The following is a 22863-nucleotide window of genomic DNA, read 5'->3' on the forward strand; positions in this document are numbered from 1 at the left end:
CAACTACCACCTCGACTGATGTTGGTCGACCGGCACCGGACCTCGCCCTTCTTAACTTGTGGGCGGCACACCGTCAAGCCGAGCTGGCTGCTACGAGAGACCCTACATCGTCGCAGGCAGGTATGCGATTGCACTATCTTACAGCTAAGGCACGCAAATATGAACGTGACCTCTCTCGGCGGCAGTGCCATGCGTGGTGCGAACAATTTTCTGCAAAATCTTCGAAAGCCTCTCTCTGGCGAACATTCCGTAAAATGGAACGCGGTCGCCGTTCGACTGACGCAGCGGCAACCGCATGCTTCTCGGCTAACTTGTCGTCAGATGATTTCGCCAAAGAAGCAGCGCGAAAGTTTTTCCCGAAATACGATGATGTGTCTTCTCCATTCGCGAGTTTCAATATGGCAGGCATCCCAGCGCATGTATATCAAATGCCGTCTGATGTCGACGTAGATGGAATTGCGTGTCCATCTCTATGCCCGAGTTGCTGGCTGCAATAGATGATGCCAAACAGAAAACAGCGCCCGGCCCGGACAATATTCAGTACGAGTTGTACACGAACCTGAGTAGCGCTGCACTCCCTCAACTATTTGACACCATAAACAAAGTATGCTTGGATGGCGTAGTGCCCGAGAGCTGGAAATCCGCTGCCGTGATTCCTATCCCGAAACCAGGAAAGCCTCCGACGGACCTTGCCAACTTGCGACCTATCTCCTTAACTCCTACGCTGTGCAAGCTGGCGGAGAAAATGCTAGCCACACGATGGTCATGGTGGCTAGAGCAGCGCGGTTTTTATCACCCAGCATAAATCGGCTTTCGTCCATATATTGGTACAGAGAACGGGTTGGCTGTCTTAGCATCTGCAGTTTTGTCATCTACCCGCAGCGGCAATGTGCGTACTGTTTTAGCAATGGGCGTTGAAAAGGCATATGACAACATCAGCCATGCAACCATTCTGAACTCCATTGACATCCTTCATCTCCCTCTGATATTGCGTAGCTTTTTCCAATCATTTTTGGAAGGCAGAAAATTTGCAATACGCCTCAGCGGCGAAGCGGCCGGATCATTTGTTCCTCTCTGCGGCGTGCCCCAGGGATCAGTACTGTCGCCGACGTTATTTAATATTGCTTTCATCCCGCTGGCTTGGCGCTTACATGACATCCGTGAGATAAAATTTCTTCAGTGCGCTGACAACATCACGGTGTGGAGTACTCACTAAGATCTCCGTACTCATGAGGCTGCCCTTCAATCTGCCTTGGATGTTACCTGTAATTATGCATCATCCATCGGACTTCAGCTATCCGTGCATAAAACAACATACACGTCAGTCGCGAACCGCTGGGGACGCTGTAAACTTGCTGCAAGCCCAATCCGTCTTTGTCTATCAGGCACCCCACTAGAGGAAAGTTCGAGTGTAAAAATCCTTAGCTTAATGATTCAACAATCAGGATCAGTGACTGCATTGCTTTCTCTGGCAAAAAGGCAAGCTATTCAGACTTTGGGTTTGATTAGAAGAATTGCCCCTAAAACTGGTGGCGCAGGCTCCTTCGTTGCACGGCAATTGGCGAGGGCAGTTCTGCAGCCAAGTATTGTTTATCAAGCCCAGTATCAACATCTTACAAGAGCCCAATGGGATCGCCTTGAAGCCGTGAACATAGAGGCAGTGAGGACCATTACATGCCTTCCACGCATCACACCGGTCATAGCTTTACAAGAGGATGCGCAGCTCAATACCATTGATGAGCTGGTGCAGCACCGTCGCGAAGCGCGCAGCCTTAAGGCAAGGCTATCGCACTCCACGCATGCACTGAGGACTTATGCAACGTCACACTCCATTCTTCAGCTGCTAACGCCAGTTCTTCCCCATGGAAGTTTGTACAGCTCAGCGACAACAAGCCAACAGATAATCGCCGGCCAACATCTGCTCATTCGGCATCGTTGCATCGCCAGAAATTTGAGGAACAAGATGCTTGCCTGCCTGAAGGATCCATTGTTGTCTGCGTAGACGCAAGCATACAAGACTGCAAAGCAACAACAGCTATCTACTGTCCGTGCAGACCTGCCCTGAATCAAACCTCTTGCTTTCAGCTTACGGAACCTCCTTCGTCCTTTTGTGCTGAGCTCGTTGCAGTTCAAGAAGCACTCCGCTCTGTGGCCGACATAACTATGCTCCCTGCGGCCCGCGTTCTCATCCGCACTGACGCCCTTCAAGTTGTCCGGGTGCTACGACGTGTTAGCCGCTGTCCCACGATCTGTCAGGACATCTACCGGCTCGCGGCACGCATCCCACAGCCAGTACGTATTGGGTGGGTCCCACGGGATCTGCTGACCTATCAAAGCCAGGCAGATTTAGCGACGCGCCTTGCGAATACAAACTCACACCAGCCATCACTCGGAAGTGGCCTCAATACCGAAAATTGTTTCCTCGGTCAGGGTGTCCGATATGTAAACACTAGTACATTGAGGTCGACATTCATCACTTACTGTGGGACTGCCCAGCTCTCAAGCCTACAAGGATCCGGCACCTGATGGTAGCAGGTCTTCCATCAAGCAACCCTGCTTCATACATTGCATGGACGCAGGGACCGTACCATTGTTCTCTACTGGACTTCGTCAAATCAGCTAGCCTTTTACCATTCCTTTAATCTCTACTACATCATTCACCACATCTTAACCCATCATTGATGCCCTGGGGCAATAAATTTCGCTTTAAAAAAATGCACGCATTTTTAGCTTCCGCGATGATTTGCGATTTTTCTAAGAGCCCGAGAAACTTGCGGTTCTTAACTGGAGGAGGCATTACGTAAGGCTTACTACCACAGTATAAAGCACACAATAGCCAAGCGTGACGAGGAGTACGAAACAGGTCGCCTGGCCGCTTCTGCCAAAGTATGGAAATAAGTCTCAGCCAAAGGTCAGTGGCGATGGCGATGGCAGTGGCGATATGGTCGTAACCTTTTTAGCGGGCGATCACAGTACAATTTGGGTCTGACCAAAAGGAAAGCCCCACTCTCTGGTTTGCCTGCGTGGCCCTGGCCGCACTGCCCCCCGCGACCACCAAGCGAAATGGAGCGGTTGCCAGCAAAAACGAATTAATATATGCTACAACTAGCATGTAAGCAAGCTGTCAGGCCCGTTTCACATGGTGCGACTGGACCGAAAATATTCGGTGTAGTCGGTGAGGCCGCAGTGCGATTTTCGGTCACTGCTTTCACATGCAACACCGACACAGCGAATTCGATCAGAGAGGCAGGCAAGGATTGCGTAGGCATCCCATTAATAAACGCGACTGAAACGCCACACGGAATGTGTTGATGATTTTATGACCAGCGTATTTTTAGATGCAAGACAATATTTCGCATGTTTTGATTAGAATAAACAGTTTTACTTCTACCGCGACAGAAGCTCCCACGTGACCCCACTTCACTCGCCGTCTCGGCGCTCCCCATTGCTCAGTCGCAGAGCGAACACGCCGACGCTGCGCCTGATTAACAACCGGACTGAACTCGATCGCAAGCCGTCTGCGACTAGACAGACGGCCATCCCCAGTCACAGACCGACAGAATTCGCAGCGTCGCAGGAGAAAATCGCATGCATGTGAAATGGGCCTCAGCAAGCAACATTTTATTTATGCACAAGTGGCGCTAAGCACATTTTAATCACCATCGTCAGGTTGAACTTTTTTGTAGAAAAGATGGCTGTGACCACAGACTCTTTGGTCAGCAGCAAGCAAGTTTCTAAAGTGCTTAAAAAACATGTTTTTGCACATTTTTGATTATAATTTCACCGGATTTCATTTTATGTCGAGACCATTGAAAGAAAACTCGCAACCTTTGTCGCGGGGCTGCCGTATATGTTTAGGTATATATATATATATATATATATATATATATATATATATATATATATATATATATATATATATATATATATATATATATATATATATATATATATATATATATATATATATATATATATATATATATATATATATATATATATATATATATATATCCTGGAATCCGAAATATTTCGTTGTTGCGAGAATTTTGTTGTTGAGGGCTGTCGCTATCGCGGGGTTCAAATGTGCAGCATAAACGCTGCATATTTCTTGTCGCCATCAAAAGTAGCTCAACTCCTTTTTATTTGGGGGGGGGGGGGGGGGGGGAAGGGGCTATGTAGGTTTTTGCTCACATATCTCATTGGGGCATCTGAAAGAACGCATCAATTTTCGTGTGGCAAAGGCACGATTTTGGACTCACAAGTGTGGCGATCAGGTTAGTCTCGGTGTATCGCTGAACAAATGAACCGTTGCTCTGAACAACTGGACCTTCAGCTTCTGCCTGAAAATCCCATCCATTAATGCGCTCGAATCCTGGCGGGTGGCTCCATGCCACGTTGAAACCGGTGCAAGCGCATGCTTTTCTACAAGCGCGAGCTTGTTGAATTATGGCTCTCTCCAAGGCTTGACTCACTTCGCTAGCTTTATTGGCATATGAGAAAACTGATGAAGACAAATGGATCTTTCCGCATGTTCAACTTTTGGCGTTCCTGTTTTTCGCATCACGACATTCCCGCAAGACATACATCAAAGTTCATGTGGCTAGTTATTCTATGCTAGTCAGCGCTTATCTATTTAACCATTGCAGTGATATTTTCGTGTCGCGTTAAGGGAAGCAATACTCACTCACTTTCGTTCAGCCAAGGCGGGCTATCATTTATTAAATGTAATCCATACCTTAAGCTTTATGCTCCCAAGGAGGCCATTTGTTTACAGTGCAATGCAGTTTTTTGCATGTTATATAGTGCGATCATTTCAGTACCTGAGGCTTGAGTAGAATCCTAGAGAACCCTTACGTGTAGGGCGGTTGGTGCAAGCTGGGCACTGCAGCCACACTCCAGAGAAGGTTATGGTCGCATGCGTTGCTCATATGCGCACATCTCGTGTAGAGGAAATGGGCGTGAGAACCACAGACGAGTGGGGTGGTTAATAATTAGCAGCACAATACATATTGCAACACCGAAAATAAAGACGGCATTGAAGCAAGCAAGGTGTCGGCTTGCATTCTTTGCAGTTTACAGGCACACGGCAATTTCATTATGTGTTCACAGTGAGATGGCCTCAGCAGCTGGTGATGTGTTCACCGGAAGCGATATCACTTCCGGTAAGTTGACGTAACTTGCTTCTATCCAATGGGAATGCTCCCGTCTGTTGACGTCGCATCGCTCCAGCCAACGGGAGATTTATACGGTCGACGACGCATTTTGCGCCATAGGGCTCCTGATGCTATCGCGTTAGTATGCATTCTACTAGGGGCTTAGAATAAATTAAGTGTTGCTTATGAAGAGCTTAAAACGAAAACACCATTTCGTCACAACCCCACTGCTTATGCGCAAAAACTTCCAGGGCGTCTGTGGGTGCTGGGATGCAGCACCTGCCACGGGACTTGCCTGCTCGCCTTTAACCCTGCTGCCCTCTGCACATATCTACTGTCAGCACGGTCGTCGTGGCTTCGTGTTGAGCTTCAATGACTCATTCATTATCGAAGAGTAGAAGCGGGCATTTGGTGTGGCCAGTGAGCACCAAATCGCCGTAGAGCGTTACAAGCACGTCAGCTTAAGATATTCGTGGGCGCCGCCTGTGCAATGGCTTGAGAACCGGAGTGCGTAGGTCCCACTACGAAAGGTTCTCAATCCCTGCTTTCCTTTTCCTAGCGTCGATGAAGGCTTGTAGCCCCAAAAGCAGTGCGGCGACCAGGCCCATCGCCGCGAACACCCGGTACAGGTTGTCATATGAGCCGCCGTTGTCTCGGAAGGAACCTGCAGGGAGCAGATTGAGAAACAAGTTGCACTATTTGCTCAGCACGAGTCGAGATATCACAAGTTTTACAAGTTTCTTGGCTCACCTTTATTCAAGTGGTACATTCGAAATAACAAAAAAGAATACAACTTGAATTCACGGAGTACCATGCATGCCATGCTTAGAACCTGTTGTTGCGTGACTTACGCTCAAAAGCACAGTAATGTCTTTATCTATGTTCTCTAGCATATGCGCCGTGACAATGGGTCAACGAAAATTGGTCGTTATGACCATGAAGGGGGAAATTTTATCCTTTCTCGCTAGGCTGTATCTGCCTTTCCAGTACTTCATATCGCACCTTTATTGTTTCACCGTTCTTTCCGATTTATGTTTTTCTATTCTTTATTTTCCTTTAGCTTTTTTCTCTTTTTAATCTTATCTACTTTCCTGCTATTATTCCGCAGTGACCCATAGCTTCCGCAGTGGTTTCACTCCTTCATTTGTCCTTTTTTTCCCCCTTCAGGCGTTCTCTAACATGAAAAATGCAGTTCTGTGCCATTCCTTCTCCTCTTCTTTTGGCCTCGTTCTCTCGCTCTCTTTTCCCCTCCTTTCACTTCTCTGTGTTTGGTTCTGCCGTGCTGCTCGATCTCTATGACGCAGTTTTTCAGGTCAACGTGTGTTCCTCTCAGCCGTGCCGCCTCTCGCAGCCCCCATGCCTGCAGAAACAGCATTTTAAAGTTCACGTTCGCCATCTTGCCAATATTTTCTGTTTCCCGACTTCCTTCTGCTAAGATGGCCTAATTCTTTATCGCTGTGTTGTCCAGGTCAACCAAATTATTCCTGTTTGGAATAACACCTGTCGAAGCCTCTATTCCTGGAGAGCTTTTTTTTTTAATTCACGCTATTCATCTTACCCCGCTCTCTTAAGGTACCCTCCTTTCCTTCAGCGGCGTTTTCACCTCGGAGCGAAGGTCCTATTTAACCCCTGCCTGTAATTTTGAGCACGCTGGCAATGCCAAGAGATGAGCGGAAGCATCATACTCAAATGAATGACAGCTTTTACGAGAGATTAGACCCTGTGTGTGGAATGCATATTTTGCAGGGAGTTTTAGTAACTTTAGGAACACCGGCTTGTTCCCATGCGTTTGAGGAAATATAAATATAGAGCGATGCATCATACGTTTGCTGACATAAAATTTTGGTAGGAGAGCAAACGCAGAGAGTTGGCTTGCTGATACTACGGACGCGTGTGGTAATGCGGCGCTTTTATATATGATGTGCTGTTCACAGTGAACAGCAACCAAACGAACTGTTTTTGCCATAGATCGCATAATTAAGTGTCCATACTGCGGAGTTTTCTCTGATTCCTACCATTACAGTAATCGAAAATGTCCGGTGGTCAATCGTGTAAAAGAAAAGCTCTGCCTATGTGTCTTCCTATCCTTATATGTCTTTCATTCCAAGAAAGTTTCGCAATAAGTTCTGTTAGCTTACCGCACAAAGCAGCAAAGGTTCTGGAAAAACCCAGCGCCTTATTAAAACCACGAAGTCTTGTTATAAGAACTAAGTTTCAATCCTGTACTCACCCACAATGGAAGGCTCGCAGAATGTGAGCGGGAGCGTCGCCAAGCCTGTAACACCCCAAGACACGGCCACTTTCTGCACTCCCAAGTAGTCTGCAACGAGCACAGTCTTGATCGTCGCCAGGTAACCTTGCTGGGCACCGGCGATGAAGGTCCCCGCAGCAATCACCCAAAACCCGAACAGGTGCGGCATCAGCACAAAGTACAAGGACAGCAACAAAAAACTGGCCGATGCAATGATGCATCGGCTACGCGGCGTCCTGTCTGATAAAAGAGGAATCAGTAGGCGTCCGCAAAACCCACCCGCACAGAGGCAGCTGACGAGCTGCGCTGCTGAGTCCAGCGGGGCTCCTTTGTCCTTGGCGTAGTCCACCACCGTGGTCGCCAGTAATGGAAGCGTGAAGTCAGCAGCAATTATAGGCTCTAGTATTACGTAGAAGCAGGGCGACCGCAGAAGCTCCAGGATTTGAAATAATAGACCAGACGCAATGTTCCTCTTCTCTGGAACATACGTAACCTCTGATTCATTGTTGTGCTGTTCATATTCAGGTTCTAGGATTTCTGTCGCTTCCAATGCGTCTCTACACGTGGCCTTCTCGCACGTGGTTTGTTGTGGCCGTTCTTGCTCTACACTTTCCACGTGATGAAGGTCTGGGGTGTTCAGAGGAACTGTTGCGATGGTTCCATTCATAACCACTTCTGCGCTCATACTCCTTTTTTTACAGAGTTTCCGTCCAGGCCACACGACGGGACTTGGATTTCGGAGCAACATGGCCAAAGGGATGATGTGCAGAGCCATCCCAGCGGCGAGAAAAAAGGTGCCCTGCAGGCTGTAGGTGGCTGCCAAGGCGGACAAGAGCGATGGGCCAATCACTCCCGAGAGTGATACTCCCAGGTACTGGATGCCCGTTGCAAAACTTCTGTACTTGTGGAAATATGTCACGATGCAGATTGACGTAGAGATGCTCAGGAGTCCGAATGACATGCCTGAAATCACGAAAGATATGATCTTCAGATATAATATTCTGGTTAATAAGATCAACATTTACGTTTACCATGTTAAACACCTATGCGTGTGCGGAACACTGCGCATCGCCTGCAGGCCAGATTCATAACAGGCAGAGTAAAGAGCAAAGCTTTACCAATATCAGCGAATCCTTACTACACCAGGCGAAAAAGGGTGATGGATATTCGTTTACACACACAGCGCCGACTTGCAATAGTTTTATTAGAAAAACGCATGGCTATTTATACACACTCCTTCGCCGCAGCACTAAATGGCATTCGTAAGTTGTATCCGGATTGAAGGAAAGCGGTCCTTGTCAGGCAAATAGACATATGTAGTGGCAATGCATTTGCTGTCCTCCGATATCAGTAAAACTTACGCATGTTCCTTGGTGCCGACTATAAGTAGCGCGTTTACACAGCTGCGTGTTTTTTTTTTTAATGAAATAGAAGCTAGCGCTGTGTCTGTTAACGCCTCATATCTTGTCTTCTGGTGTGTTAAAGTTTCGCGAAAATGAACCAAGCACAGCTGACAATGAAAGCCACTGCTTACACAACCGGTCCCAGCATTGGCTTATTATATGGTGCCGCCGTCCAAGCAGACAACGCAGCCTTTCTGTCGTGTTTTGTTTCACGCATGTCATATAGGCACCAAAAAAGATTAAACTAGGAGAAAGCGCATTGTCACACTCCTATAGATCTGACACTTCGGTATCTTCTAACAGAATTCTAAGGTGTCTGGCACACATGTCACGATGAAATCAGTTCGAACCTTGCTCTCCGAATTTCTCCAACCCTTTTTTTTCTGCAGGCGCTTCCAATCGTCGGCAGAGCGAAGTTTTCTTGCTCACCAAGAGTTCATAACTGAATATAGTTTTTTGCTGTCACACCGATGCACCTAACTTCTACAGATCTCGATTCCGTGTCCAGCTTTCTCGGGCAAAAATTTTGAAAATTGTAAATCTGTAATGCACTGTTATGGAAGCATTACAGGTAACGGTTCATTATCCTGATATGTAGCAAGATCCTTCTTATATCGATCGTATCGACCAGTCAAGACTGCCTTAGAAAACCAACAGGGAACGCTTTTGACGATAGTAAAAACGTGAATAGAAACGAAATACAACATTGGCATCCGGAGACCTGTAGATATATTGATTCTTAAGATGAAATCTTACATTATATGAAAAAAATGCGTTAATGAATGGTCTCCCGCTCAAAAATGCTTTTCTGCAGAATTGCTGGGTATGTGAGCTTCGTAGTCCGAGTTCGCGCGAATCATGCCGGCTTTATCGCCGGCTCTGGTTTTAATAGCACTAGCACCTTCTGGAAAGTATCAACCAAAATTTTGTATTCCTAATAAACATTGGCTCACTAATGTCCTGTAAATGACAATGTTTTCACAAACTTCATGTGCAGGCCAAATAGGAGTTTCCGCATAATATAACCAGCAGCACTAACGGCGTTCTGAACATGAGAAACATCACCATTCTTAAGTGGTACGGTGCCTTTACAAGAAAATTTATACTTTGTCCTAAATAAATTTCATGTTGCTTGCAACTGCCGGTTCACTTTACTTCTCTGTGTCCCCATTTTCTGCACTGTTCTCACTTTGAGGAGGGCTGCAATTCTCCCCTTCGAGCGAGCGAATTATCACATCCCAGTCAGGAACAGCTGGGTTAAGTCGCCCGGTACATCCCGGCACGTGGCACACCCTAACGACGAAGAACGCGGCATTGACGGCCATTGACTTCCACTATCACGTAAAAGGAAAGCCGGTGTGTTCCTTTAGCCAACGCGCTTTCTGTTATCAATGCCTGTCTCTTATCTGAAAATGGCCAAGGATGCCCGTTTCCGTTCCCTTGCTTTTATGCCTGCAAAGAGACAGGCTACTTCACCCAGAAACTTTTTTATACAAAGCGTGAACGTTTCCACCTCTCATTAGATTGACGTCACAGATACTAGTTGACGCCTCCAGAAGTCCTGCGGCGAACCAACGCCGTGAGGCCTAGGCGACTGCTCTCTCGACTTCAGCTCGAGCGTGAGCCCAGCTAGCAAAGCGCGGCTTGCGCACGCGATAATAGCATTCCGCAGTAAAATATTGACCTGAAGCGCATGCTTTGCCGTGACATCGAAAAAACTCACAGAAAGGTTACGACTATGTAACGCGAGATTCGGCGATAGCTGCATAGGCGTTTAGTCACGTGACCACTGGTGTAGTGGTCACATGATAGACCCCTGCACTGCAGGCGGCTCTTCCAAGCAGAGCCACCCGTAGGCTTATACGCCCCAGGTTGACCGGCGACGACAGCGCTGACGGCGACGAGAAAGCCGGGAACCTAACAGCTATCGCTGTAAAAAAGAACGGACGGCTTTGATCTCGCAGATGCTTTCCGTGCGACAAGATAAAAGGAGATTACAACAACCGCTTTAGCGTTTCATACGGTAAGAGAATTCGCCGATGCTGATTGTCCCAGATAATAAAATTTATTTTTCGGCGCTTACATCTTCACGGCACGTTGAACCAGAAGTGGCGGCGACTGAGAATGCCTGCAACTGCTGCGTTCTCTGCTAGTTGATTTACCATGAAAGCTGGCTACGGGCTATCCCTTGCAAGGAATTTATGCCAAAAAACTCAAATGTAACTACAAGTGATGTCAACTGCATGATGCGCCGCGTGCACCGCTCTAGGGAAAGTGCCGGAAGCGTTACGCGCTTAGGAAGTTGATTAGCGCCTTGTGACTACCCAATTGCCAAAGTGGCATAAGGTAGAGCTCCCACCGGAGCGTGGCGCCAACCGGATGACCGGTGAATGATGCATAAGAATTAGGGCTTAGATTGGAGAGATCATCGTACACGCATTAGTGATAGAAGAGGTGTTACCTCAGCGTAAGCGGTATTGGCGAGACTAGAACCAGCATAGGGAGCAGCGAGGAGACGACGCCATGATCGCTCCGTAGTCGACACCGGCACCACAGACAAAAAGTAGGCAGAAGTCAAAATATCAACTGAGGACGGCCATAAAACGCACAACTGCTTTCTTTTGTCCCCCACCGTACGTTTGGAAAAACTTCTCGTGACCTGGCACCACTCGTATACAGTCTTGCCGTTTCCAAGACTTCCAAGACAACAAGCACGCGCCTTGGGGCACCATTCCTGGAACTTACCGTAGAGGAATCCATATGTGACGCACATCCAGACGATGTTTGGTGCAAACGAAGAGGTTATGAGCGCCACCGGACACAGTACTGCGCCTGCCATGATCATGATGAAGGGGGAGAGCCTGTCCTGCGCTACTGCGATAGCAAACCCTTCGTGGGAGGGGCGCAGAGGAGAAAGAAAAGAAAACGTATTGTTTTATCCCGCACGTATCAGCAGCATTTTCGTGTTTTGTGTGCCTTTAGGTCACAGGTTTCTGATGTTGCCCGCTCTTGAAGTGCGAGCTCCTTATAAATTCAACCTATAGTAAGCAACAGCTTAGGCTGAATTTCAGCTGTAACTAAGAATTTTCACTTTACCTTATTATCAATAACTATGTAATCAATCAGAGTTATCAATAATAGTTATCAGTATAGCCAGATACATTTCAAGAACAAAGCAACAAATGGCCTTCAACAGGGTTCTCCAGCCAGCGGCATCAGTCGGTTACCATGACGGCGTGGTTAATCTCATATTGCACCTTCTACCGTGAGATCGCAGAGGCCAGGCAGGCACTTCGAGATTGGCCGCGAATTAATAGCGACGTTAGGACAGTGAAACGTTGCCATTGGCCGAAGGGACTCACTTGAGGGCATTTGTTTCTTCTTTCTTCGTGTTTATCACACTATCAGCGACGAATACAATAGTCACTCCACCTGATTCGTCCTTTGTTACTGATATCCTTAAAAACCGTTTCTGTTTTCGGTCTAAGCTGGGCACAGACTATCATTTCACGTTTCGCTTGCCTTAAACAGATGGTAATAAAGGCACCTCACTGCTGTAAAAAAAAAAGAAAGATGTTGCTACAACATCCGGCTGACTGACTGTGACTAGCTACTAGTCAAAAACCTGCAACATCCTGGGAACGGCGCAGCTTTCTCAGTTCGGTATGCACCCTTGAAAGGTTTCTGTCCGCGATGTAAATTGTAAATGTGAGGTTTAAAGTAGCAAAGCGACACATGGGCTCTGAGGGCGGCTGCAGTGAAGTGCTCGGGCTTGATTTGAAGCACCCGGGTTTTTTAACGTGCGCTAACAACTCACAGCATGAGGGCGATTTTGTATTTTACCTCCATCGAAATACTGCGGCCGAGGCCAGTATCGAACGTCCTTAGGATCAGCTAGCAGCCCAAAGCGAAAGCCATCATGCGACCGTCGTGGTTTTTGGCCGGGTTGTTCAGGTGCTTTTAGGTTGTTCTTATGTTTCGCGGCAATGTTACAGGAGAGCAAGCTTAGGGGACCATCTCAGAGTGAGGTGGTCGCCAGTATAGGCTACAATACTTAATGAAGTCAAACGTGTTAAAGAAAGGCAGGATGCTACCGAAAATGAAGTCAAACAGCTGATTTTGAGAGTTGCAGCCCTTGAAACACCAACAGTCTCACCCGATAAGCCTGAGTCTTCTTCGGCTGGAAATGTCTTTCGAAACATTTCTTTCCAGCTTTTTAACTCAAGATTTGATGATGCTGAAAACTGATTGGGTCGAAATAACTTGCTTTTCTTTGACTTCGACGATGTGAAAGACAAAAGCTGGGCAGATTCTGAAGAGAAATATATCGCGTTTTGTTCAGAGAACCTAGATTTATCTTTGTCTGCTCCGCAATTTGATAGGATTCATAGACTCGGCAAATTCAAATCTGATAGTCGCACACCGATTATAGCCAAAATGACCTTCTTTAAAGACAAGCAGAACATCCTTTCAAATGGGCACAAATTGAGAGATGCTAGTTACGCTATCCGCGAGGATTCTTCTGCTGCAACTCGTGAAGCTAGAAGCAAGTTGAAAAAGTTTCTTAAATCACAATCCGTGCCTTATAAGCTGACATTTTGCAAACTTCTAATGGACGAAAAAATTTATGTTATGACCGCGCCAGTGATTCGGTCACATCAGTCTCGCCGTAGCCAGGCAGTGCAACCAGCTTGCGTGGGCGTCCCCAACTCACGTCATCCAGCTCCGCCTAGAACCTGTGCATTTCAATCTCTAATATCAGAAGCTTAATGCCTAAACGCGATCAACTCTGTTCCTTTCTTGAAGATAGTGAATCTGATATAGTTGCTTTGATAGAGACTTGTCTGCACGCCGGTATCGAGGACAGTGAAATCTTTCCCGACGCCCATGCTTACAATATCTAAAGACATGACCGTATAAGAGAGAAGGTGGGGTTCTCCTTGCAATCCAAAGAACGTTACCTTCTATCGCTATCGCATCTAACTCTGACCTAGAAATAGTATGGGCCGCCTGCAAAACTGTTTCTTCAAATCTAGTTATTGGGGTGTGCTACCACCCACCTGACTGCGGGATTTCTTTCATTCGCAATCTGCGGTCTAGCATTTCTGCCGCTGCTGATCACTGTGAGCTCAGTAACATTTACTTGCTCGGTGAATTTAATTTTCCTCATATAGGTTGTTTTAATTTGTGTTTATTTAATACTGTCGCAACAAAATTCATTAGGCTAGCTCTAGATTTCAACTTATTTCGCGTCATTAGCCAGAATACCCCTGGTTCTAACACACTATACTTAGCTTTAGCCACCGCTCCGGACATCATAGGGCCGCTTATGTACCTTGATAGATTTAGTGTGCATAAGATGCTGCAGTTTGAATTTCTAGTTCCTTGTTTGTTTGCAGGTAAAACAACAAAAAGGATTAGAGATTATAGTAAAGCAAGGTATGGTGATATTAATACGGAACCAAATTTTTCAATGAAGTATTTCTGCCCCAAAGTAACCAACGATCTACCGAAGACAACTTGTTGCTTTTCAAGCACAAACTCTCTGCGCTGATAGACAAGCATGTTCCGCTAATTTCAAAAACTAATGGCAAAACTAATCCATGGTTCAACAAGGCCCTCCGTCGATTACGGAATAAAAAGAAGCGCTTGTACCGAAAAGCTAAATCTGCTCCCTCTCCGTCCTCGTTGGATAGCTGGAAACAGTGCCTGAAGACATACTGTTCTGATATTACTGCTGCCAAAAACAAATATTTCACGCATGCTCTCCCATCACTTTTTCAGAGTAATCCTAAGAAGTTCTGGCAAAATATATCTCCCGAATGTAAACAAGACTCCATACAACTGCAAAATAGTGATGGGTTGCCGCTAGATGACACTGACTGTCCGACTGCGTTTTATAGATTTTTTGCATCAGTATTTACTAAAGAAGATCATTCCAGTATGCCTATTGTTCCCGACTCTGACTACCGATTCATGAAGCCTGTCCGCATTAGTGCCGAGGGTATTGCATCATTGATTAAAAACTCCAAGATTCTTAAAAACACCATTTCAATTTCCATTAAAATTTGTGTAATATATTTCAGCAATCTTTATCTTCCGGAGAACTGCCTACTGACTGCAAAATTGCCAAGGCCATCCCTGTCTTCAACACCGTTAACCAAAGCTCACCTGATTACTATCGCCTTATCTCGTTAACATGCATATGCTGTAAATTGCTTGAACATATTATCGCTTCCCACATTTACAACCATCTAGAACGTAATCCTTTTTTCTTTTCTAATCAGCATGGTTTTGGGAAAGGCTACTTTTTTTTTTGCTTTGCTTACTGCCTTCAAATAGAGATTTGATGTCGCTCATAGTAAGCCGTGGTGTATCCTCGGATGTGTCAATTTGGAAGTTGCCGAATTTCGGAATCTTCACTAGACTGTTTATGCACAGCATGCTGTAGAGAAATGTCGGCATTGAAGGATGATCATTGTGACCACCAACGTGGCGGATGACTCCGAAGAACCTCTCCAAGACGTCCAGGTTGAACTTTGCGGTCAAAACGTATTTAAAACCCCAGTTATTCAGTAATTATCTTGGGACTTCTAGTGTGGAAAGGAGGGTCACCCTCGGGCCTTTGGTTGTTGATGGAGTTAAAAAGCTGGTCGGCGTAATTTTACCTGACTGAAGATCCTTTTTTCAAGTTTTCAGCCAATGAAGGAATGATGCGAGCACGCGAAAGTCTTTTGACCAAATTCTGATGCCTTCCTTGGGATGGCTGCGATTCAGCGCATCGAACACGTTGATCATTCGCAAAGTGAAGTAAATTGTTCCCTTTACGTTCTCGAGGCCTTGAACGCCCCTCTTTGAGTAAAATTAAAGGCCAACACTTCGGCTGAATACTTGTGTAGCGAGCTTCACGCGCATCTTCTCTGTGCTGGAAGGGTTGATGTGCGGACTTTTATTTGGACAGACTCTCAAGTGTCCGGGATGCTTCGTGTCGGAAACGTACAAGTTTTCGTAGTGGGACCATTTTACATACTCGCCGTTGACTTTCAGAAACTTCTGTGCCTGTAGACGATTCCTGACACATTTGACAAGGTGCGACGCATGTGAAAACAAGTAAACATTGCGCTCATCGTTCAAAGGATTCAAAAAAAAAGTTTTTCGTGTTCTCAAGACACCCTCTAACGAAGCTGCTTCCACATTGTCCTGTTTGTTGTAGCCCGTCGCAGACTTCTGCGTCTACGAAAACCCCGGCTTCTTCCAGAAGTAGGATTGCCTTAAGAACAATCTGTGCTAGAACTGTTGCCTTAGTGGGCCCTTTGCACGAGAACACGCCCACAGACTGAGCGTAATGTTTGCCAAATGAGCGGCAACTCAGCATGAGGTCATGGTCTGCTAGTTCATGAGGGACTGGCATTTCGTCATCAAAGTCCGCGAGACCGCTGTATGTCATTGTCTTGGAGCTTACTCCAAGCTCTTTACGTATTTGAATTTCGTCGAACATCAATATTCCATGGTGTTGTAAGTCGTCTTCGCGTGAAACCGTCTTCTTGAATGCGGCGAAAAAAACGTTTGTCAAATCCACATTCCACTCACACCATTGAGAGGTACTTTCTTACAGTAGCAATGCTTGGTAGTGGCAACATGTCGTTATTTCTCAGGAACGAGTAGTCTCTGGGACTGCGTATGTGCAGTAAAAGACACATCAGCAGCCAGCTCTCTGTTTATCGTCTATTTATTTTGTTGGTGCATTTCGCGGCAGATATGCACTCTTTGATTGCTGCCAGCTGTGGTTCTGGCAAGTCATGTTTGCTAAGTTCTCTTCGAATGATGCAACGTCAACACTGTGTATCTTGCATTGGGCTTCCTTGAGATCTTCCCTTACGGCTTTCAATCGCATCCTAAAGCGGTTCGTTGACCTCTTGATTGCGTAGCTCGCCCTTTTTAGCGTCGCCATTTGTTCAGCATTTGGTGGAGACTTGAAACGAAATCTGCATGTTCCAGCTGCCTGGCCTCTCTGCCTGACAGCTTTTCGCGGAGTCTCAAGATGTCCGACAAACTGAGGCATCTTGGACCGGCGCTTAGACCTGGCTGCAGTATAAACTTGCATTGCTTGCGCCGCCACTGGCCTCTTATGTCAAGAAATGCACTTTCCGGATAAACTCGAGCATAAACCTTTCGACTTGGTCCACCACGACAGACAACATCGTCATCCAATTGTTTGAGCAAAGCGGCCACATTTTCGGCGCTTCGTGCATCACTTGGCAGCTGGAATTCATCAAGTGAGATTTTCCTTCCGCGTATAACAACCGTTATTGTCATGCCCTCAGTGACGTCTACGATCCTTGTTGACATGACTGGAGGAGACGGGATTGGCGGTGCTGTCAAGTGGTCAACTTTGATGCGCTCAGCTTTCAAAAAGTACACGCTTCTGACACCATCCAGTTTGAGTCTGTGGCAGCCCCAAGAGCTAGAAGGTAAAATGTTCAGATACACTTCAAATAAGTAGTTGACGCCGAGCGATGTGGTGCCCAAGGAGGATGATTCCTGCGGGCTCTCCTCTGAAGACGTGTCTTGACTCGCCGCATCCTCTCGAGTACCGTCGAGCGGCTCGTGAAGAACACGGCGTTTAATTGGCACCGGAATATCGCCTCTTTCAGCAGGCCTTTTCCGTTCCCCCCTGGCTTTCGACAGGTGCGCAGGGCAGTCAGGGAACCTTGTTGGCACCGCGTCTTTCGCAAGACACGCTCGCCGCGGTGTACATACGAGTACATGGCCCTTGTACGTGGCTTCTCACGTTTTCGACACGAGATAAGGCTCAAAATGCTCCTCACATAAATAGTCTCAAGGCTGCAGCAAACGGTCCCCACGTGGGATAGCATTTCTCCACATCTTCTAAAGCCCTTCGTCCTTTGGTGCCGAAAACAGCGACAACTTTTCTTTGCAGGACTTGCTGTCTGTTCTGCATCGCGGGGCAAAGCACTTGCGTCCCATTGTCGAAGCACCAAAGCACCGGCGACAGCCCCATGCACCACCAGAATCAAAATGCAATCATGTCTCAGTTAAAGAACAACGATACAGACCGAATTGGAAGCCCGTGCCGAAGAAAACTTACGCTCAACGGCGCGTTCACTGCAAGCACACGACAACGACACAAACAGCGGGAGGGCCCGCTGTTGTGTGCTGCCATCTGTCGGCAGGCAGCGAAACTGCGAGACTCTTCGCGCAACGTTTGGAGCACAGGACAAGCGGCGCCGTTGATACACCCCTCTATTCTTACACCCTGGCTGGGTTGCAGGCGGCCCCCAGAATGAGCCTGAATGAGGATAAACAAACGTGACGTCTTTTGGGTTCATTCCTCTGGGTGGTAAAATATTACTTCCTTAATTGTACACCTAAATACCTCTTTTGTATAAGGAAGCAAAGAAAATACTCTACTAATATGCAGTAAATAAAACCTCATTTTGGGTGTGCGCTGGAGGACAACCCATTTACTCTAATATGGGTGTTTTTTGTTAAACTTGCAGATGACCACTAAAAGAAATGTAATTTTTGTAATGATAGTGCTCGGGAAGCGCACTCGGCCCCACTGATATCGCGGATTAACGTTATCTTACATATTAAATCTGTGGAGTGGACACACTTTTTTTTGCTGCCCACCGGGCACGAATTTAAAGAAGTTGCTTTCTTAATGATAAAGCTTGAGCGCATCTTCCTCGTCAATAATTGCTGCTAGGCTGAAGGCGATACCGCTATTTTTATTTTTTCCCGCGAAGTACATTCAAGCGCCATTATCATTAGGTAGCAAGTGCATGTAATGTTTTCACTTCCCGAAGGCAGATATTAACTCGCGACGAAAGTTCGCTGTATAGGAAACGCAACAGCAGAGCCTTAAAAGCGTTACCTTTCAGTGTGAAGTCTCATGGGCGATGAAGCTGCGTGCTTACTTGTCAAAGAACACCGCGGGAAGCAATATATGTTTGCGACCGCTCTACAACCTCACATTCTAAAGATGTCTGAAAGACGATGTTATCAGACAACACAACAAAGCATTAACTAAGATCTCAAGTGCGCCTTACCCATTAAGTAAGACGTGATCGAAGCAATGGTCTTAGTCCAAGTGGACGCCTCTCGTTTCACGCTAAATTTTTCCATGAAGAGGACGTAGAAGAATCCGCTGTTCGTGATGGGCATAGCGAAGAGAAAGCTCACGCATGCCGCCAGGACGGGAACCGTCCAGCACCGGTCCTTGGGGACCGGAGTGGCGGCGACGGTAGACGCGGCGACCAGGCGTCTTGACATTGCGCGCCGCTGCTGAAAAAAAAAACGATGATTCCAACTTCAGCACCTTTCCGAAGCAGCGCCACTCTAAATTACATGCAGAATAATTAATTCCTGAAAAAAATGACGGTAAACTAATGATCATCGCTAAATTGTCAAGAGAGGCGCTTAAATTTAGACAAACGTTGCCTTCCTGTATAGGCCCACAACCCTTACGATCAGCTCGTACACAGACTAATCATGTATTTTTAAAGTTCGCGTGTCGAAACTCGGCCCTTCGGGGTCTGTCGCGTAGACGATTTTGTCGAGTGGTGGTAACAGCAGCCCGGCAGGCAGGAAGACAGCGAAAAGGGCATTAAAAAAACTATTTATATGTCGGACCTTTCCCACAAACAACTGAATGACTCTGTGGCAGAGATAGCAACAAAGGTTATCGGCGGTCGTCTTAACAGAATGGCCGCCGCTCTCGACCGCGCTCGGTTTATAGCTAACAAGGAACTTTCGTGATAAGGAATCAGAAGCAAGTATGTACAACCGGGGAAAAATGTTGAAGCAGTTGGGAATGGCTGTTATTATCAAGATAAGCCTGATCGCATAGAGTGTAGCAAAATATGATAGAGGCGTATCGGTGGCGTTGACAGTAGACAAACAAGCAGTGCAAAGATCCCGGCATTACTCCCCCTCCGTGGTATTGTACACAAAGACATCGTAAGGGAAGATGGCATCCCAGGTCTTGTTTAAGGTTTATGGAGGTTTAACATCCCAGAGGGACTCAGGATATGAAGGACACCGTAGTGAAGGGCTCCGGAAATTTCCACCACCTGGGGTTCTTTAGCGTGCACTAACCGCGTACAGTAGGCAGGCCTCTAGAATTTCGCCTCCATCCAAATGAGACCGCCGTGGCCGGGATTTAACCCGTGTGTTCGAGTCAGGAGCCGAGCGTCATAACTACTGAACCACCGCCGCGGCTTCCAGGTCTCGTGTTCGGCGTCCACACGCATGGCGAGCATGCCAGTGCTCTATAAGTCTGTTCGTCTGCGGATGGTAAGCAGAAGTTCTCCGGTGGCTTATGGGGCTGTAGTTCAGAATGGCTTGGGTGAACTCGACCGCAAATACTGTAATTCTATACGTGTTGAGGACTTCTGGGTTTTCTTGGCCCAAAATGATCTGCTCAATGAAGAATTTTGTGACTTCAGCCGCAGCACCACTCTCCAGGGCTTTTGCTTCGGCGTAGCAGGTCAAGTAGTCACACTGGTCCTATGTAGACACTGGAAAGGGGCCAAAGAGATTCGTTCCAATCTGTTGAAAGGGTTTTCTCGGTGGTGTTATGGGATTCAAATGTCCAGCTGGCTTGATTGGTCGCGTCTTTCGTCGTTCACACTAGTGGCATGTTCTGACGTACCGTGCGGCGTCGGCACACGGTCGGGGCCAGTACTATTTATCTTGAATGCGGTGTAGCGTGCGGGTAAACACGAGGCGCCAACCTGCTCTTCGTGCGATAACTATTAATTTCTTCACGTAAGCTCTGCGGAACGACGAGGGGTCATGATTTTAACCGCCAATCAGATAACCTTGGCATGGTTACTTCTACTTGTTTAAGATCTACTTTTCCTTCACTGTCCTTAAACCCCAATGCTTTGAATAAATCAGCCCCGCTGATTTCCACTGCAGGGTGAAGCCCTTTACAGAAAACTACCAAGAGTTCAGCCGTTTCCTTCTCCTCTTCACAAGCACCGCACAACGTGTATATCTTATAGTACCTGACTCTACATGTTTTAGTACACAAAACTCCCGTCCTGGCCTCAAACAACAAAGAGCTTCCCCTAGAATTATCATAGATATTTTCTTTGGCAATTCCCTGTTTAAAGATCCTGTATGTTCCCAGTGCCAATTTCGTCAGCATCCCTGTTTTCCACAGAGCTTTCTTTGTTTCTTTAACCTTTTTCTTAACCGACAATTGCTGATTTACCCCCTTACTGCTGTCCAGATATTTGCTTGTCAATTTTCTACTTCGCTTTCTCCAGTTCGTGTCAACATCATTTATGTACAGGTATCTGAAAACTTTCCTAGCCCACTGCTTTTCCCCCATTGTTTTCAATCGCTCCTCAAATACTATCCTACTGCTAGCTTCTCTGCTCGCGAACGAAGCCCATCGCATATCACCCTGTACCCGCTGATTTGGTGTATTGCCATGCGCTCCCAAAGATAGCCTCCCTATACCGCGTTGTTTGATTTCTAATATTGCTTGAACATCTGGTCTCATGCACAGGACCGCATTGCCTCGTCATCACCCACCTCCGGTGGCTTTTTGACAGGGACTCGAAATAGGCAGTCCGAAATGCTGTGTTTGCGTCCAGAATTGCAGACGACGGTGGTGTCAAATTCTACGGGTCGCCGGCTCTATTGAGCAAGACGGCCGGAAGGGTCCTTCAATCTGGCAAGCCAGCACAGTGCGTGGTGGCCACTTACCACCTTGAATGGTCGCCCGTACAGGTGGATGCGTAATTTCGACGCAACGCATACGATGGCAAGGTACTCCTTCTCGGCCGCCGGATACATAGCCTCGGCCATCGACAGGAGATAGCAAGCTTACGCGATTACTTTCGCCAATTCAGACCTGCCAATACTGTATCCATTAACTGTTTAAAAGTCGCTGGAGTGGAACAGAGTCTAAATGGCATCTCCTTGAACTCGAAGAAGCCATCTGTTGTGATGAATGCGATCTTCTTTCGGTCTCTTTCATCGAGTTCAACTCGCCAGTAGCTGCTCTTGAGGTGCATCGAAGACCAGTAGTTGTCGTTGCAGAGCAGGTCCTGTGTGCTTTCGATGCAGGGGAGGGGGTAGACATGGTCCATTATGTTGTTTAAGCAGCTGTAATCCACGCAGAACCGGAGTGTGCCGTCCTTCTTTTTGATCAGAAGAACCGGTCACTCTCAGGGGTTTTCGATCAAAGTTCGATGGCTATATGACGTCGTCGCGAAGCATTTCTTCCACTTGGTCTCGGATGACTTTGTGTTCTCGTGGCAACACACGGTAGAGGCTTTGGCGGAGAGCTCGGACATGTTCGTCGGTTACAATACAATGTTTGGCACACTGCGTTTGTCGGACTTCTGACGACGACTAGAAGCACTCGATGTAACTTTGAAGAAGGTTGCCTATTTGATCTTGTCTGTTTGTGGGCAGGCCTGGGCTGGTGTCGAAGGTGGGCGAGTTGTGTTAGTTATGCGAGTCTCCTGTGGGTCGGTCGGAGAGGCAAAGGTGACTCGTTCGTCGGATAGTTCGTCTAAGAAAGCAATCGTTGTTCCTGTTGAGGTGAGGTCATTTAGTTATTCGCTGAAGTTTGTCAGCAGCACCTCAGCCTGTCCATTTCAGAAACTAGTGATGCCTCTTGCGACGCCCAGTCGCCGATCTAAAAGAAACTGCTTCTTTTCCTTCATGATACTCCCCATATCCTTGAATATCCTAACATCCACCGAGATGATGACGCTTGAGTGGGTTTGAACGCTCACTTTTACATCGAACACACTCCAGGCGACGTGATGTTAAACTGTAGCCTTCAAAGGTGGGGCTTCCTCAATCGAAAACGTGATATTCTTGGATTCGACGTATGATATTACTCGATGCTCAGTCAAAAAATATATGCCTAAGATTACGTCTCGGGAATATTGCCGCAGGACTATGAAGGTCGCAGTGTAGGTATGTACGCTGACCGTTACTCGTGCGGTACATTGTCCTGAAGGTGAAACCAGGCGTACTGCAGCGGTGTGGATTTGTGAGC

The 22863-nt window shown here is 46.9% G+C and overlaps 1 protein-coding gene across 6 annotated transcripts in view; it reads right to left on the reverse strand.

Moving 5' to 3' along the window:
- Positions 1-4169: 4169 nt before the first annotated feature.
- The window catches only part of LOC144121665 (monocarboxylate transporter 12-B-like), a 33686-nt gene continuing 14992 nt past the window's right edge, over positions 4170-22863 (reverse strand). For 3 of the 6 annotated variants that reach the window (XM_077654998.1, XM_077654996.1, XM_077654995.1), the window contains exons 2-5: positions 18884-19115; positions 11556-11699; positions 7387-8370; positions 4170-5820 (exon numbers count right to left, since the gene is read on the reverse strand). In XM_077654998.1, coding sequence (XP_077511124.1) covers positions 5678-5820; positions 7387-8370; positions 11556-11699; positions 18884-19106 — 1494 coding nt within the window. In that variant the 5' untranslated portion in view covers positions 19107-19115 and the 3' untranslated portion in view covers positions 4170-5677. Of the gene's footprint in view, positions 5821-7386; positions 8371-11555; positions 11700-18883; positions 19119-22863 lie in introns of all 6 variants that reach the window. The other 3 variants (XM_077654994.1, XM_077654997.1, XM_077654999.1) reach the window with 2 other exon arrangements.

The sequence above is a fragment of the Amblyomma americanum genome, chromosome 2 (assembly GCF_052857255.1).
Source record: "Amblyomma americanum isolate KBUSLIRL-KWMA chromosome 2, ASM5285725v1, whole genome shotgun sequence".
Taxonomy (NCBI): Eukaryota; Metazoa; Arthropoda; class Arachnida; order Ixodida; family Ixodidae; genus Amblyomma; species Amblyomma americanum.